Source organism: Haemaphysalis longicornis, unplaced genomic scaffold (genome assembly GCF_048455015.1).
Source record: "Haemaphysalis longicornis isolate Haplotype H1 unplaced genomic scaffold, Haemaphysalis longicornis Haplotype H1 scaffold_4, whole genome shotgun sequence".
Lineage (NCBI taxonomy): Eukaryota > Metazoa > Arthropoda > Arachnida > Ixodida > Ixodidae > Haemaphysalis > Haemaphysalis longicornis.
The window spans coordinates 188,827,697-188,846,459 of record NW_027526361.1 but is presented as its reverse complement, the minus strand read 5'-3'; the positions used below and the strand labels follow the sequence as shown (position 1 = coordinate 188,846,459).

The 18,763-nt window shown below is 46.1% G+C and overlaps 1 protein-coding gene across 1 annotated transcript in view; it reads left to right on the top strand.

The window, feature by feature from the left end:
* Positions 1 to 18,763, top strand: part of LOC144179592 (sodium-coupled monocarboxylate transporter 2-like) — a 146,872-nt gene that overhangs the window by 12,284 nt on the left and 115,825 nt on the right. Inside the window, exons 2-4 of the mRNA XM_077708005.1 lie at positions 15,788 to 15,979; positions 18,420 to 18,488; positions 18,562 to 18,613. Of these exons, the coding sequence (XP_077564131.1) occupies positions 15,788 to 15,979; positions 18,420 to 18,488; positions 18,562 to 18,613 (313 nt within the window). The remainder of the gene's footprint in view (positions 1 to 15,787; positions 15,980 to 18,419; positions 18,489 to 18,561; positions 18,614 to 18,763) is intronic.

Below are 18,763 nucleotides of genomic sequence, written 5' to 3'. Positions count from 1 at the left end.
TCTTAAGGGACAACGGTAGGGTGCCATTCATTATCTAAGAATGCCTGCCGAATGCCCTCCACACCATTCTTATCTTTCAAATTATCTTTGCCCCATGGTTGGGATCCGGGGTCACAACTTGGCATAAGTAGATATATTCGCCTACCACTTCCATGGCCTCACCTCCTATCTCAAACCGCTGTGCTGTCCCGAGGTTATTGATCTTTATTGTAGTTTTCTGCATATTAATTTTCAGGCCCACGGTTCTACTCTCTCCAGTGCGATGAGCATGCTTTGCAACTCCTCCCCCGAGTTACTTAACAAGGCAACGTGATCAGCAAATCTCAGATTACTGAGGTATTCTCCATTAGCCCTTACTCCTACCTGTTCCCAAAATAATGTTCTGAATAATCCGTGTGAACATGCTACGAATAACATCGGAGAGATCGTGTTTCCTTGTCTGACGCCCTTCCTTATGGGTATTTTACTGCTCTCCTTATCGATGATGATGGAAGCTGTGGAACCATTACACTATATTACCTCAAAGGCCTCCATTGGGCCTTACATAAGGATTGGGGTTGAAAAAATACCAATAAAACCTTGTGTAAGCTGGAAAAATGGCTTGTCACGCACTGCATAGATGTTAATGGACAGGTGATACAGGTAATGGCCGAAATCTGGTGATGAGGGTCTTTCTCTTTGGCTGAACGAAGAAAAAATGAGGCAGCAAAAGTGACGGTCAGGAAACATTCCCGGGAAACTTGAAAAACATGGCCAATGCAACAGAAATTAAGAAACATCTGCGAAGTTTGAGTTCTGCGATGTCGAACTTCATTAAGTCTTTACTGCTTCACTTCTTGTCATGTTGTACGCCGGAATGTCCGGCAATTACAAGAAGGGACGTACGTTCACCCGGTTCAAAGGAATTTATTGTTTCCCACACAGTACACCGCTCTATGCAAATTTTTCCCTCGCTAGGTATCCTCCAGCTAATAATTGTGGAATGCGCTCACAACCCAGCCCTACCACTCCTCCCCCCCCCCCCCCCTCCCTTTCCTGAGCTGTGGAAGACACTGTTGACCACCCATCAACCGGATGACCAGACTCTCCTGGTGACACCTGCCGAGACGGCTAGGGTAACGCATAGATTTTCGGACTAGGGTTCCACTCTCACATTCAAGATCATTAAAATGTTTTCTCCCTCTCTCCCCAGTTTTGGTATTGTGTTAAAGTTTGATAAGCAAAAATGGCATGTTTTCGCGTTTGCAATGAGGGTACTGCTTTCTGAAATGGTTGACTAGTTTTTGACACTGGGTTGTCGTTTCCCACAGGCAGCGCTCACTATAACGATCTTCGCCAAGTCCTCATTCAGTGCATAAAAGCTATCATCTCCTTCTACAAAAAAGGCTGTGAATCTGTTGGGAAGCGCAACCCTTAATTATTATCCCTTTGTCTCTTAGTGACTGGAAACTCGGCTACTTTCTTTTGGTTACTTTTGCGTCCTTCTTTCAGATCCAGCCTTATTTCCTCCCTTATCATTCCATAATGAATTTACTTGACTCTTCCTAGTAACTCAATTTTGGGGATGGTATCTGCATAGATAGAATGAAGCCAATGTCATTTTTCGATACCGCACTATCACCTTCGCGTGTCCATTTTATTTGTGCTCGTTTGCAAAAAATGTGCTTATGGCATTTCTGGTGGCAGATTCAACCGTTATATAGCCTCGTGTATGCCGACTAACAAAAAGAAACCTTTAAAATGCAGGCGTACCTGCTTTTCACATATTGGTTAAATAAAAGGTGCCTGTTTCTATAGTGCACTGAAATCTCACCTGATTAATTGCTAGTTCAACCTCTTCGCCAAAACTGTCAGCAACCTTATCCTCGTAGCTGGAGTTTGGTGGGGACCTGTGTTACCTCCAACATGTAGTTGTTGTACAACTTGGTTTGATCCACAGCGGCCATTTTCTTTATTTTGAAAAAAAATTGTCTACGTTCCCTACGATTTTATTAGGTAGAAAAAAATATTCCCAATAGTTTTTCTTTGCTTGTGCCTCGAGAGCAGAGGATGTGCTTGTTATAAAACTGTTTGAATCATTCCCATTATTTTTGAAACTGACAAAATCCTCTGACGTTCCAAGTATTCACTGGAATTTCCTATAACAGAACAGCTTAGCTGCATGCACTCGATTGTGCTCCAGATTTAAATGTCCCCGTTCCACTGGTAACAGTCAGGCAACAGGTGGCGTGTCCCGACCCAGAGATAGCACCCACTTATCTATCGCTATTCGGTTCGCCCTATTAAAAAGGTGTTCTACAGCTACTGGGTAGCAATAATCAAGGTGTGTGCTTTCGTGAGTTCCGTGATGGCTTGAAAAGGTAATTTATTTCTCTGAGCGATTAAAACAGGGCACTCTAAATGTCGAAAAAAGGCTGGTTTTGTCTCCTTATTCGCAAGTATCTCGACAAATGGACAGTCCAATGTAGTGGAGAGGGCACGCGCCTGCAAGTTTGTCTTGCGGGATCTATAGGTCCCCGGTCTTCAATTTGTTACCTCCAGTGGGTGTGTCGCATCTCCGTATCATTACTTTTTTGTGCCTGTTTCGATGAGGGTGAAGGGCTTCGGCGTACGTCGAGATTAAAATACAGGTAAGGAGTTTTCTTTGCTTCCATACGATGGGGACTTCCACTGCCATATTATGGTCGGTTTGACAGGGCGTCTTTACATTTTGCTCGGTTTGGCATGGTTCCCTGTGATCTTCAGACAGCAATGTGCAAGGAGGGTTGATGGGGCCAGGGATCTCGTGTTTCCTGTGATTTTACAGCGACCTGCATTGCTCTACTCTCCCATGGATATTTATGTCCATGACTGTAAACTCCAAGTACCACAAGAGAAAGTAAATACACGCTTATATTCATGCGGAAATTAAGCCAGGATCACCACATTAAGAGCTCCGGTCTTAACAATGGCGCAATACCAGTTGCCAGCATCGGAACAAAAAATTTGCCTTCGTGTTACGTGACAAGTGAACGCGGTGGCACGGGAGTAGAACAGTGCACGCCAGCTTGATTCTGTAGAAGCGGTCACTAGAAGCGTGACCAGTCAGCCCGCCCAAGTAATTCGCACCAAAAGGGCGAAGGAGCAAAAGTGACTACAGAGGCGCCAACACAATGTAGCAACAACGAAGTCTAAAAGGTGTAGCTACGATATCCACTTCAGTATTGCAAAAGCCGACTTAATTGCCCGAGAGATTTTTTTAAGCGAAGCTTTACTTCTCTCACTGGCGTCATTGTACGCCAATACGGCCTGCAGGAACGCCAACCTTCGTTACTATGATGATGAATGACAATGGGTGAAGTAAAATAAAAAAGCGCTTCCGTGGCCGGAGTCTAACCTGGGTCCCTCGCGTTATAAAGCCTATGTCTATCCCATTTCTCCACTTCGACATCTTCGAAGCGCAGTCAAGGCCAAGCAGCCAAAGCCAAGCCAAAGCCAAGCAGCAGGTAACGATTTGCACTGACACCCCAAAGAAAAACGTTAGGCCTATGGAGTTCACATCCGAAAGTAGACGTGGGTATTCTAGAAAAGTGGTGTGCGCCTCCCGATTAGCACATAGTCGTAGTGTGGGGTTGGTCAACCAAAGAATCAATCACAAGAAAGCATCGCGTTCACCCATCGTCGCCGTTAGACGGATGGGTGCATGATTATTTGTTTCCGTGGCTCAAACATGAAGCGCCATCTGTGTCGCATGAAGGTAAACCACAAAGGCATGTACTGAAACCTTGATGCTCGAGGTTGAGCTTGGGAATGAACACGTTGTTTTCCAGATTCTTGATGGCAGCCGTTGTTTTCGGCGTGCGTGCTTGTAGGAAGCGGTATTAACGTGGTGAACTGCTGGATCTTTGGAACGGTGACCTCTCCGCACTTATAATGGTGTAAAGCTTATCTACTTTGTAGTTGGTGTCGAAAGAAGTTTTTTTTTTCTTCTGAGTCGTACACTCCTCCTCTCTTCATTTTATGGTGGTTTGGTGACGTTCCATTCCTTCTACGATGCCTTTGAGCAGCTTACAAGCTTCCAATATGTGGCGGCATGGTGGGGGGTAAGGTAGCTGCATTACCTCTGAAGGAGGCGCTACTTGCGAGATGAGTTATCACTTCTTTTATGCGGCGTTGGAGCTTTTCTTGCGGGATGCCTGAGCTTCCAATTGTTACTTCAGTTGTGCATTGATATACCAAGGAGCAAGGCACCGGAAAAGGAGCGTATTTTTCCGTGCCTTTTTCCATAATGCTTTGAAACCACCTCGCTCAACTTTCTGTCATGTTTAACTGAAACCGTCTTTTTCCTTGTCTTTTCCTCCCATATATCGAAATTAGGGGACGCTATGGGGATGATGATTTAGGAAGCAACGACTGAAGAATACCAGCTATCCCTTGTTCTGTCGAGTTTTGCTGGCGACAAGCGTTGTGTTGAATTTGATGGGGAGACGGCGCATGGGCGACAGTAACTTGATATTGTGGCTCTTATTGCCTGTTACCGTGGACCGAAATAGGCGTTCTCCGACATAAAGGAGCGAAGGCGGCGGGCGTAGCTGGTTGCAGAACTTTTTGCTTGCCACTTGACATATTGTGGTGCATGGCATGCGTGCTAGGGTGAAGGGCACACTAGTGTCGCTAGATAAGATACAGAGTACCGTAACTGAGGCTTGCAAGTGAGCAACGACGTTAAGACGGCATCTTTGGATACACTTCTGCAGCTGAAATGCTGCGAAATACTTTATCGTTGGTTCGCATTCGGAATACGCCAGTCGCGCGCAGCCCCAGAGCAGAGGGGACAAACTGAGACTACCACAGCTGACCGACAGAAAACGCATAAACAACAAGATGAACAGTCGCAGTGCAAACAACTGTCACGTGATGCGAACTGACCAATGATGGCGGTGGCGGCACGGAAAGATAGGAGAAAAGAGTGGCGATACTCTGTAACCTTCTCTAGTGACACTGGGGCACAATCGCTACATTGGGCGCAGATCATCGCTTCTGATGTTGCGCATCAGTCCCGCCGGCGGCCAATGTCGCCCCATAACTTGCATCACTGTATCGGACCTCGGTGAAGCCGGCAGCGAGTGTGAAATCTGCGTCCTGTAATGGCACGTGAGGGCCCTGTGGGCCCTCGAAAACGATGACTGCTGTTGTTGACTCGCCAAGCATTCTGTGCTGCACTACCTATTGTGGTTATTGTTCTAATGGCAAGGCAGTTGTTTTGAGGTCATTCCCTGCTTTGGTGAGGGGGATTACACCTCACACTGTGCCCGAGAAATGTCTTGAATACTGCAAGAGCTCGTACACTGCTGCGCCCTCGAAGAAGACGGCATAGTCCTCTTTGGGTACTGCTTACAATGAGCTTTTTAGTTCATTGCACCTGGGGTACTCTTCCAGAAGGCCCGAGTTTGAGCGAAACTCGGGCAAGGCGGAGCTGTGGTGGTAATAAGCTCATGATAAATATTTCGGGGAATGGTTAAAACGCTTTAAAAATGCGATTTATTGTATTTGCTTACTATTGAGGTGACGTAATCGGTTCAGGGAAGCGCGCTCCAAGCATGCCCGACGAAGGCGTGGCGCATCTTTCAGTGCTTTCTCTCGCTCCACTGATGCACTGGTGGCTACTGGGGCACGCCAATCCAACTACTTCATTTTATTGTACATATACTTTATTATTCTGTATTTCACTACAAAGTGCATTTTATTTTTTATTTCATGCATTCCTATGACCTTTTTGTTTTGAATTTTTCGTCCTAAGAAGTAGTTTCTGCCGTTGGTGGCACACAGTGCAATCGCGTCACTATGGCCGACTGGCAAAAAAAGAAAGCGGGTGATGAAGGCCCGCCACATTCAAAACAGTTGCTGCTCGTATTAAGTTATCGAAACTCTCCAATATTCGACACAAAATTTTGCTCGGCGCGGTCCAATCTGCTTACGTGCTTTTAAGGCGAAACACTAGTGAGACGTATTAGCAACTTCTTTTTAATTTATTCTACTTGCGCCTTTTTCCTCGCTTTCGTTGCTTTTTTTTTGCACGGATTACTTTAAACGGCTTTTTTTCTGCTGTTGCGTGTTGGCGTCCGTTCCTTCTCTTTCATTTGTTCGTCTTAGTGTGCAAGCGGACTGGAACACGCCACAGCCTCCCTAGAATCGGGGTTCTGCGAGGGTGGTGTGCACCTGTCCTACTCCCGTGACATCACGTTCAGGCTTCACGCTGCACGCACTATTCTATAACTGTTACTGTTCGAATCCACAGTGTTACGAATTTTGCGAACCGGGCACGTTTAGTTCCTCAAGGGTCCAAACTCCGGGCCCATCCCCCAAGTGGCCACGTGTTACGAAGGTAGAAATCGCAACACGAAAAACGACTTTTCAAGAAAAACGACTTTTCAGAAAAACGACTCTTCACCGATCTTGTTCGAAGATGCTCTCCACAGTCTGTTTTTTTTTTTTCTGAGTTCAATCCCTTCACAACTGTCTCTTCCATCGCGCCCTTCTCATTCCCGCTTACCCTCCCTCTGGCCTCACGCGGTTGCTTTAATTCTGAGCTCTCCCCTTTACTCGCTTTCCATGGTCTGGTTCCTACCGCACGACGGTGACACTGAACAAGACCCGTTGAAAGGTTAAGATAGCCTCTTCCAATAGGCACGCGCCGTTGATTGTGTAGTAGAGAGGATAACAAAAAAAAGCAGCCCGCCGCGTAAAACCCCAGCGCACACTACACTTGCTCCTCGACGGTCGTGGAGCTAAAGCCACCTCCAAGTCATCTCAAACGGGGTCTGTCGCCAAATGACTCCACAACCAATGCAAAGTACTTTTCGGGAGAAAGAAATGGCCTCGAAATTCCTATTTCGTTTAAAAGTACTGTCGGTTCAGAAATATGCGTGCTACGGAGACCATAAATATCAACCACGCCGCAGCAGTGACCACCACGGGCGTGCCAATTTCAAATCGGCCACGCAAAACCATGTCCGAGTTTCCTCCAAGTTCTAATGCCAGCCAAACACATCCAGCCCCTTCGGGGCGCGGCGTGAGTACCGAAGCCACACCCACCCATGGCGCCCACTTTGTGTGGGCGTAGTCATTTGCTGCCCGCTAGCAGTGACAAGACCTTAGCACAAAACCAAAAATGCAGTCCCCAGGCCACCGTCAGCCAACGGTGCCACAGTCGCGGGGGTGTACGGTCCAGACTGGAGTTCACTATTGTACAAGCGGACAATAGAGGCAAAAACGACACGATTTTCTCATGGGAGCCTTCGTTATACATCGTAAAACCATAGTCGATGACTAATGACACAACTTCAACGCCTAAAACGCACTCGCCAATTCTCAAACGCACTCTTCAATTGACACGGGACGATTTCTGATAAGCGCCCGCCGTGCACACTCAAGCAAGCCGTAAACAACATGGTAAACAAAAGCCATATTTGATGGTCGGGACCACGGCGCGTTCCATTCGCTACAGTAGACCCGTTTGATTACTTGATTTGCGCTTGCGCAGAGCTGCACTGGGACTGCCCTCAGGCCACGTTGCAAACATAATTCAGTGGAAGAACAGAACACCGAGAAAAACGGACCGCCTCTTACCGGGCGTGGCCAACAGCCACGCTTGGGATTTCGAAGTAGCAGTGGGGTTATCTAGTTTATGCTCGGGAATGAGTATTGGAGAGCGATTCCAGAGGGTGCTGCATGCGGAAGATAGCACACGCCGTACTTTATCAACGTAAGCGGCCCCAACACATCGCGCTGAATATGCAAGGCATTCTGCGCGCTATTCCGGCGGTTTTGCTCAAGGTGTATCGAATGCTCCACTAACTCTGCTTTCATAACCCAAGCCGCGGGAAACTCGTGAGTTGGCGAAACTCGGGCCATCTGGAATAGCGCCCCTGCACGGTAATTTGTTGTTTGAATGCTCCCTTCGATATTATGGTAGCCGCCTGTGCTGCCTTGATTTTGCGGGCGACCCACTCTGAGAGGCGAAGCCCATCTCGTGGCCAATATGTTCTCTTATGGTTAATTCGGGTAGTCTTGGAGCAATACAGGTGCGAGAAAGCTTACTTGGCAGCGCCTCTATGACCGATGAGTACGCTTGGTGCTTTGCTCAGTGTCGTTCCCTTGACATTTTCTGCCACGGTCGCAGCGGTACGATTGCTCGTCCGCTATATTAGTCATACTCCATTGTGGTGTCAAAGTATCTTGGCACCATCATCGTTGACATTTGATCGAGCGCCGGGAGACCCAGCACCGCTGCTGCGTCCAAAGCTGTCGGGGCGGCTCTAAGCGTAGTTGCTAGACGTAGTTGCCTCAGTCTTCAGATGAATATTTCCAGCGGCCGGGTGCCCTAAGCCCTAAGGTTGTACTGCTGTACAGCTGTCGAGTGACCTCAGACAGCTGTGGATAGTCATTGCAGTGGGGAAAACGCGCAAAGACCGCAAAAAAAACGACCTCCAATGCAGAACCTCATAACTGGCCATGATCGTCTTCGGTGGCAGCCTCCGAACGCAGTTGGATTCCTACAGGAAACAAATCACGTGTCTGTGTGCGTGCGCGCGCGTGATGGCAGTGTGTGGAAATATATCGGAAATTAATTGGTGTAACAAATATTGACCACCGTCTATAAGAATCTGGCGAGGAGTGTCATTGTCTAGGGGGAAAGCACAAGTATGGCATACCGGGTGCATATCCAGTAGCCACAACTATCCATGTGTTTCCAGTTTCGGACAAAGTAAATCGGCTCCTGGAAAAGAAGGCTGCTCCAAACTAAGGTCACCGGATGAGAGGCCTATCACGGCTGCATGTCCCGATAAAAAAGTCAATGTGCAGGATGACGTCGCGGGAAAACATGTTCTAGGACGGAAAGCAGAAAGCAATTTGGTAGCCGATAATTTCTGCCCCAGCAGTACATAGTCCCCAGACAACAGCATCGCGTCAGCGTGATTTTGCCACGGACCAAGAAAGTGACGCAGCTCTAAAGAGTGTCCTCGTAGCAGTCGCACTAGAGTTCTTTTTGCTGTTTCGCGTTGATGTTCTTTAAACTTGGGATCCTCAGATTTTTCTCCTAGTGCTGTAAATTTTTTCTACGTTCCGAACTGATTTTATTTTCTTCTCCCAAGTTCATTGTTGGTGCGCACTTCTTCCCTCTTTTTTTTTTTTTTTTTTCACCTCACTATGTTCACCCTCATCTGAAGTAGCAAGCCCCGCCGTTTGTGGGGCTAACCTCTTCAGTATTCATTAAAGTTTTCTCTCTCCAGACAACAGCATGCTGTCGTCGGCAACACGTACGACACCGTTTTGGGGAGGCGGGAGGACGTTTCGTGCTGTCGGGGGAAATCAAAGTTGATTTCAAGCATTTGCGCTCCTCAGTAAGTCAGTGCGCGTTATAAAACGCCGTCTACCTGAATGTCGAGTTAATTGTTCCTAGTAGGTGACGTCAGTTCTGGATTTTTACGCTCAGTCATTCATCACTAATGCGCGGCGCGTCTTTGTTTTCCGGCGAAGAAGACGCAAAATGTGTTGGAAAGAACGACCGGCGAGACGATGCACGACTGCGCACGTTGCGTGGACAGCGAGCGATAGAATTAGGAGTTGGGAATGCTGGCATGATGCTACGACGGCCATCGCAGGGAGTAAAGATGGGGTGCATCATTCGCGTAATGAAAATCAGGGTAGCGGTGAAGTGTAGGCCTAAGCCGCTAAACAGCTATAGCAGCATAGAGCAACATGGCCAACCCTAGAGCAGCTGAAACAGATGGGGCTGTCGTCCCGAATCCTCCAATCAGCGGTGTTCCTTTAGCTTGAAGACTGATGAGCGTCTCGGCTCGCCACTGGCTTCGTGGCAGCTCTGGATGTTCATAGCGCTGAGCGTACGGCCTTGGAGTACCACGGCTTGTGTAAACGCTCTATACGGATGCCTGCTGTAAGAGGCGTGCTGAAATGGTAAAGCTGAAGACATGGCCTCAACCTGGCGTCGTATTACGCACGGCATACTCTCAGGAACATCTCGTCCAACGTCGGACTCTAAATGGCGGTCGGAGCGCTGTTCTGCAGTCTGGAGAAACGGGCCGCTATGCGGTGGCTTTCAGCATGCTCCAACTTCGGGAATTCTTTCATGGTGGTATCGGCAGTGGTGGAGTCTTTGCACGGCAGCAAGCGAAGGCATCGTCCGCGGTACTTTGATCATGTGTACTACGTTGGCCGCCACTGCTATCTGGGCGTGAGCCTTTATGCTCAGTGACAGCACATCCCGTATATAGGACACGTAGGACTCAGGGGTCATTAGTTCACGCGTCATCAGTCTCTTTTCGTCGACAGTTGACGTCCGACTGGCTTGCATAATATTTCTCAAAATTCAGTCTTGCAACTGTCCCAGCTGTAAAGCTGCTCCTCGCTCGTGTCAAACCAGTCCTCCGCGTCCCCTTAAGGCAGAAGGCTACGTTGGTCAGTATGACGGCCGAATCCCTTCTGTTTATGAGCACAGACGCCTCATACATGTTGAACCAGTCCTCGACATCGAAGCCATCAGTACCGAAGAAAGAGATCAAATCGCGTTGCTGGGAAACGATGACTAAGGGTGGTGAAGATCCGGGGTAGCTAGAAGTCGCAGTTGTTCATACTGCAATTCAATGGTCTCTCCGAAGCCCCGTTCAAAATATTTATTGACGAGTTGTGTATATGGGAAATTCAATAATCAAATTATTTACAAGGACAAGGCACTTGAAGACTGGGGTAGCTGGGTCGTTCGGAAAGAGTCGCGTTAGCCCCGCCGGAGTATCTTCATCTTATTCGAGGGCTGGCTAGTACTGATACAGTCTCCTGTTACAAATATGACACATACACACTCGGGGGAATTTATTTATTTATTTATTTATTTATTTATTTATTTATTTATTTATTTATTTATTTATTTATTTATTTATTTATTTATTTATTTATTTATTTATTTATTTATTTATTTATTTGTTTGTTTGTTTGTTTGTTTGTTTGTTTGTTTGTTTGTTTGTTTGTTTGTTTGTTTGTTTGTTTGTTTGTTTGTTTGTTTGTTTGTTTGTTTGTTTGTTTGTTTGTTTGTTTGTTTGTTTGTTTGTTTGTTTGTTTGTTTGTTTGTTTGTTTGTTTGTTTATTTATTTATTTATTTATTTATTTATTTATTTATTTATTTATTTATTTATTTATTTATTTATTTATTTATTTATTTATTTATTTATTTATTTATTTATTTACTCTCACCGCACATGGGCATTACAGAGAGGAGTGGGGGGTCAAACACTCTACAGGGAATGCAGCATGAGTTTGGTTACACATAAGAAACATCTTTACATTTTTGAAATATACACATCAACTGGAAATATAAACAATAACAGGGAAGGAAAAATCAGAAGGTTCATAAAACCTTCGCCATACTTGGGAACAACACAGCAGGATTTACGCAAAACCACGGAATTCATGGACAAACAGTATGAGCAGGAAAGAAAATTCAGGTAATATGGCCACTAATAGCTACCTTAAAATTGACTGGATTAATTATTGAAGCAATGCAGGTGGGGAGGTGGCTCCAGACAGAGCTGGTTTTGGGAATGAATGAGTTGAAATAATAGTTTGCGCGGCTGCTGCGTACGCCAACCTTGAACTGATGGTCGTTTCTTAGAATTGCGCTCTTATATCGGAGTCTTCAGACATTGACCGATCTTCTGTGTTTCTGGTAACCGCTGCCCTTTTAAAATATATATGTACACATAGGGAGAGCAATAAAACATTGAAGGAGGTGGGGAAACATAAGAAAGAACTTTAAACAAGGTAGCAGTCTCAGTGTGTCACCAACGTTTCCGCAAGATTTGCATTTTTCACGGCAAACACGCTCATCCCTTGGACGACATATATAGACGTAGGTTCTAAGGAGAGAGAAAAGTCAGGGAGAAGTATATGGGCTAGAAAGAAGCAGATTGGGAGAGCAGGGTTTATTTGAAGGTGTGAGTGAGCGAGAGCGAGACGAGGGTGCGCAATTCTGAGGTGCGACATCTGGTAAGTGTGGGGGGAGGTTAGGAGGAGCTTCCTTGAAAATCATGGGGGAGGAGGTGCTGTTTTTCACATTGCGTAACCTCGAGCAAGAGTTTCGAAAGCACCAAAAGTGCAGCAAGTCCTAAGAGAAAATTTTTATGAGCAGGCGTCTGTGGGTACCAAGCTGTGGGTAAAAACATAAAACAGCACTTCCACGAGTGACAAAAAGTAATATTCCTGGATAGGGCCTTTTCTTGAAAACATAGGCTAAAGTTATAAGGGTAGATGGAGAAAAGCGGTGCAAGGGACAACAAATGAAGGGCAACGGCCAAAGGTTTGCCTGTGCGCGGAAATGTGGATGCTAGAAAACGAGAGAGCGATTAATGGGATCCAATTGAGAGCAGCTTGGCGTCATTTTGCTCGAAGAAAAGTACCTGCAACTAAATGTGTATTTGTCTGGTTGATGTGGATATTGTAAAAATTCAAAAATCCCTGTAGAAGGGTTAATTCGGTGGGTTCTCTATAAGCAGTAACCCCGGTGCGTTCTTCTGGTGGGTTTTTACTGGAATCAATGTTTCGCCTGAGTATTAGACGCGCCCACCATTTCGGAACAGCCGCGTGAGGAAACATAACCGCGTCCCTTGCCGAGTTTCCAAGAACAATACATTGCCATCGTGCTCTCCTCGTTGCTTCGGCGAAACGGTGTTCTCTGTATAAGAAAATTCACCCCTTAAGTGGGCGCAACAATTTTATTGAGATTCCCAGCCTTCTCTGGCAGGAACGTTTTCCTGCCTGCCACGACTAACCGACCGCCTGACACTTTGGCTACGCACGTACGCTGGGCACGCTGAAAACCTTTTCGCTGAACGAAGCCGATGGCCGCAGTGCGGCACCACATCCAACTCTGTCGCGACTGCTAGTAACCAAACGGACCGTCTATTCGGCCAGCCGAATTGCCACAGAGCACCTAACCAGGTACAGCAAGATAAAGGCACTTTTCCGAGGCACGGCCCTCGACGTTGCCTCATTCTTCCTGACAAGGATTGTGCTTCGCTTAGTGCACACGAAGTCATTATTACCGACTCTGGAACTGCCTTCATTACGCAACTACCGCAAGAAGTACTCATTTTGATCTTCCCGTTTCACAGAAAGACCAGCGCGCACCATTCCAAGACAAGCGGCTTAATAGAACGCCTGAACAGAGAAGCCACCTACAGTCTTCGTATGTACGCCGATGTGAAACACAGGGCGTAGGATCTGCTCTTCACATCACGCTTTCCTATAATACGGCCCCCCAAGAGGTGACACAAATGGCCCCTTTCATACTACATTACGGTAGGGAACCTTCTCCAATGACAGCACGCTGCTTTCCGACGCTAACAGCGAACAAAACAGACCGGTTGACGTGTTTTTGCTGAGCGGAAGAAGTGCGCTCCGTGGCATGCTACGGGACATAACAGAACTAACGCTGTGACGCCACCTATATCACACTTGGGACCAACACGCCACCTTCGCCCCTGGTGATCAGTCCTGGATGTCGACATAAGTATTCTAGTTCACTATACGTATGCGTCGTCCCGTTGGAGCGTACATGGCGTTACGACTGCTTAGCGATGTCACATATAAAGTCGCAACAACGAGTTATAGCACTGCGTTACGTTCTCGAGCTCGCCTTGAAGTTGTGCGCGGAGTCCGAGCGAAGGATAACATCTCGCATTGATCGCCAAACTCCTCCGCACAACCAGCGCGCCCCTTTTTGCCCTCCTGCGCCGAAAAGACAACATGAGGGCGAATGTATGAATTCAGGACAGAATGGGGACAGAATGTGGACAGAAGGTATGAACTCAAACATTAAATATCCCACTTATATCGACGCATAACAGGCTGTCTGTCCACCTTGTCACCTCGAGATCAGCCTGGGTGATTCTGAGGCCCTGAAATTCTGGTTCTTCGCAGGGGGATTAGCGTTTCTTTATCCCATTTTCCAATCCTTAAATAAATCTTATTCAACAAAGAGATCTCAATCTCTCTCTCTCTCTCTCTCTCTCTCTCTCTCTCTCTCTCTCTCTCTCTCTCTCTCTCTCTCTGTCTGATAGAAACAAACGTTCAATCAGGCCATCACGATTAACACTTTTAAACTTTGACACTTGCTTTCTCTCTGGAACTGACCAACACCCCGCCGCCGCATCTGCTAACGCCCGTATCGTAAACCACACACGCGTATATGTTTTCTGAGTTTCCTATGCAGCGGTGATTAAACCATTGCGGCCAGCCTAGTTCTTGTTACTCCATTTCCATATTTGGAAAACATAAATGGTAAACGCAGCAACCCCGTTCACCTACGCCACCTCGATACCGGTGTAACGCTAGCGCGTCATACATCTTAAGACGTACAGATAGATGTCATTTCCAACTTTTTATCTATAGAATGTTGTTCCTTCACAGTGATACAACGTTAGGTATTCTTCAGGGTGATCCTTACGACGGGATACGGACTTCAATTTTTTTACTTTGAGTAGCTGGTTGAGGTCGTAAGAAGCTTGACGTTAGGCCAAACACCAGGCCATCGCATGCTGCATTTTTACGTACGCATAATCTCCGAAGCAGGCTTTCCTTGATTTCGCACTTACATGTGACTTACCTCCGGTTGGGGCTTTTACAAGTAACATAACCTAGTGATGAGCGGTAGCATTTCGAATTTTTGTGTTTGACCTAGCAAGCTGTCGCTGGTGTGTAGTATTTGCCGGCAAGGGTAACATTGCCTCATATAACACCCCGTTCTGCGCTACTACTAATTCTAATTAGTAGTTCATTGGAAACATGAACGCAATCCTATTTCCTGTACCGGAAGAAAACGCTTACCTGCTCGTAGCAGGTGCTCCATTAACGTCGCAGCAATGCTTCAAGAAACAAGCAAACTATCACCTACTTACCAACACAAACACAAACAGCAGTGCTGACTGGTTCGCAAAACTGCTCCTAGGTTGGAAGTTCGAATTATTAGAAGTTCATGCGCGGAGTGAATATGTGATTGTGCTACCTGAATCGTGAAACGCTCTTAATTGCGATTCCATTCATTGTCAAGTCTGAGGAAGCCAGAGACGTTCGGGGGGTTATGCTTGTGTGAAGACGGTGCGATGGAAATACACTCTACCCGGCGAAGTGGGACGAGGACCCTTTGGCTGGTTGAGTAGAATTGTTGGCTCCCTACTTCACACTATGGCGGTTGTCAAAAGAAAAGAGGTATCGCGGGGCAGGGATATTCCGCCGTAAGCAAAATGATGTGGAACACAATGTACACTTGCGGACCAATGAAATGCAACCACTGAAATATGAACCACAATACCAATAACGCGATTTTTTTGCATGAAAATCAACAGACGCGTTGCTTAATTACCGTGGCGAGGTTGTAAAACGCAACTTTCTAAATATACCAACAGCGTACGATTGTTCGGAATCCTCGAGCAGTAATTGTCGTTTGAGCGTGTTTTCGTGTTTGGAATTTGTTTGTCAGTGACTACTTCATTCCTACTGCCCAGTCACTATCGAATCGCTTACAATAGCAGGGGGTAATCTGGGCATACGGCTTTTACTATGGTGTGGTGGGCAGACACAAGAAGGAATTCCAATGTTATTCCTAATGAGACTGCACTGTGAAAAATATTGCCAGCCAAACCAGCTCGTCCATACTTAATGGTTATAGCCAATCCCAGTTCTTCGTCCAGTTGGCTGGAGCACCACCTGACATAGCTGTTCGTGGGTGCTTTCGCAGCTGTTCCCGGTGACGATGTCGATGATGGCGAGCTTCCTGTCGGCCATCACCATCTTGGGCATACCTTCGGAGATCTTCATCCACGGCTCGCAGTACATGGTCAACTTCGTCGGCCTCATCATCGCCATCTTTCTGGCGACCACTTTATTCCTGCCAGTGTTCTACGAAATGGACATGATCAGTGCCAACGAGGTAAGGTACTCCTACAAAAAAGTCAATGTAAACGCATAGTAGGTGTGTACCGGGAAGCAACAGCAGCCTCGAAAGAATCTTCTGCCCCAGGACTAAAATAATGTAAACTAAGGAATAAGTGACCAACGACGCCTTCTTTGACGATACATCAGCGGAACAAGTGACAGAATTCACAAAAATTCCAGCATGTGGGAAAATAAAATTAGGAGCGATTCAGTTCTGTAAAAGTGGCTCACCACCGAATATGTATAAAATACACATCATACACACGGTTGGATAATGTGCAAGTGTTTATTTTTCTTCAAATTTGGTAATGGTTATGACTATGGCTTTGCAATCGCTTAATGAATCTTTCAAACGCTATACCTTTATCATACAGACAAACACGGGGTTATCAGTTGCCCTGAAAAAGAGGTGAATGTATTGACAGCAGACGGGAATTCCACAGTCATCGAAACTTGCGTGTAAACTGCCCATAAAAATGAATAAAATTCATTGTAATGATATAGTCATCTTAATGGCCAATCGTCATATGTTTGTTTTCGGGAGAGTTCTCATAAAACAAGAGTAGCAGCCATTCTTTGTTAAACATTCGCTATAAACTTGGCTTCGTAGCAAGGCCTTTTTGACACTGCAAAAACAGAGACGCACCGAACCCTACCCTGATTTCCTGCATAAGTGAGACCCCTTTAGTATGTCATCTGAGCAGCATCAATGAAAAAAGTATTGTCCACGTGTTCGGGGCGTGTGTCGCCCTCCAGCTCAGGTCCCGGTCTCCTTCCATAAAAAAAGCAGACATCCCGGCGTTTACTAGAGCTGCGGTGTCCCCTTAGAAATCAAAGGCAATTTGAAACGTCATGAAATCAACGACGGTACCCGCCGTGGTTGCTCGGTGGCCAAGGCGCACGTACCGTTAAGCGAGGGGTAGAGGGTTCTGCGCCGGCCTCGGCGGTCGCATTTATGGTGGGCGCTGCAAACCAAGCACCAGTGTGCCGACATTTATGCACACGATATACATTTTCAGATGACATAAAAAACATTTCTGAAACCTTCAACAAGACATCATTTATAGACCAGGCGCAAAGAACCGCAACTTGGAAAGAAAAGGCTGTTGCTCTCAACTTCAACCACGCTATGGCGACAAGTTAAAGTAGCATCCCAAAAATGACGCCCCGTCTCTCATTCTTCAGAGGCAAAAGACTCCAAGTAGGGCGGCAGCGATTTCCGCAAACATCTCCTTATTGCGCATTCGGTGTGGAAGGACAGCAATTTCACTGTATTGTACGAAAATTCTGGAAGCTTCATCACGAACAGATTCATCGTGGAGGCCTACGATTCCAGTGATAATCACCCAACGCAGACATAATGCTATATTTAAATAACTCCGAGTATCTTCTTAAAAACACCTTGCCATGCCTCAGATTTTGTTCCAAACGTGTGAATTGGCGCACATTTTGTAGCAAGAAAATTAACGGCATCAGCTATAGCAAACGGGGACCGCCTCAATGTTCTGGAAGGGTAACGGCCTTATCTTGTATATCCGTACTTATGCGATGGCCAACAACATCAACGTCAGCATTGTTAAGTGTTTTACCACGAGTACTCAATTACTGCGCCCTTACTCATCTCAAAATCTACTAAAAAACTAAGCCTGCTTTATTCTCCGCGTTTACCGCTTAATTTTTGTAGTATTTGATTTGTTTTGGCTGGAAGTGTAGTTATTTACTTATTTATTATTTATTTCATTCTGATACCTTGCTGGCCAATTACAGAGCATTCAGTTAGGACGTTATATTTCTATGAGAAAACACAGAGGGGAAAAGAAAAGGAAAACAAATACCCATGCCAAGAGGGCTTAAACTAGGAATCTTTATAATCTCTACCCAATTGTTACCGAACTGGTCAAATGTCCTAAACGTTTACATGAAACAAAAAAGAAAGAGTAATCACAATTTAAAGCTCCAGAGGCAAGAACTGTCTAAAAAAGCACCCTCAAATAAAGAATAAAAGTGCGAGTAACGCAATTTACAAAGAGTCGAAGAGAAATCTCCGTGCAGATTATCGAAAACGCTACCATAACTTGGAATGGATGCAATGCGGTGAAGAAGACCCTCTAGACAATGCCGTTCAATTTAATGGTTGGGTGTTGCCGGAAACTCGCAGGAAGTTCGGATTATATTAAGGCGTCGAAACGTAGGTCTAGGAGTAAAAAGGGGCAGCTGGTGGGGTCTGGTACTGTAGATGTATTTATGAAGCAGGCGTAATAGCGTCACCGTGTGGCGATTGCCTAGTGGTTGAAGTGTTAGATTTTGTTTATTTGTGTAACGGAAAAATGACAGTCATAATCGGGCGCAATAGGTATTGCCGCCATTCTGAATTCGAGCACTCAATTGGGCCCAGTGTTTGCAGTTTTTTTTATTGCATGCTGCATTTTCCGCAGTACCTGGAAATCCGATTCAAGTCTGCCGCCTTGCGAAAGGTCTTGTGCGCCCTGACTGTGATTTCAACGGTGAGTTATGAAACTTGTTGTGGCATTTTTTCTTTGCGAAATTGTTTCGGCTTACTACTTCTCCCTGTCGCAGTGTTTCTTCATGGGAGTCGTTCTCTACGGTCCATCCCTAGCTCTTGGTTCAGGTAAGTATGGCACCACACCCAGCGTTGACTGACACCTCATTAGAAATTACTGTTCAACAACTTGAAATAACTTTTCGTACGGCTGGCAGCATTGTAATCAATGCGGCACATACCAACCTTTCGGCCATCACACGTTGATATCACAATTCT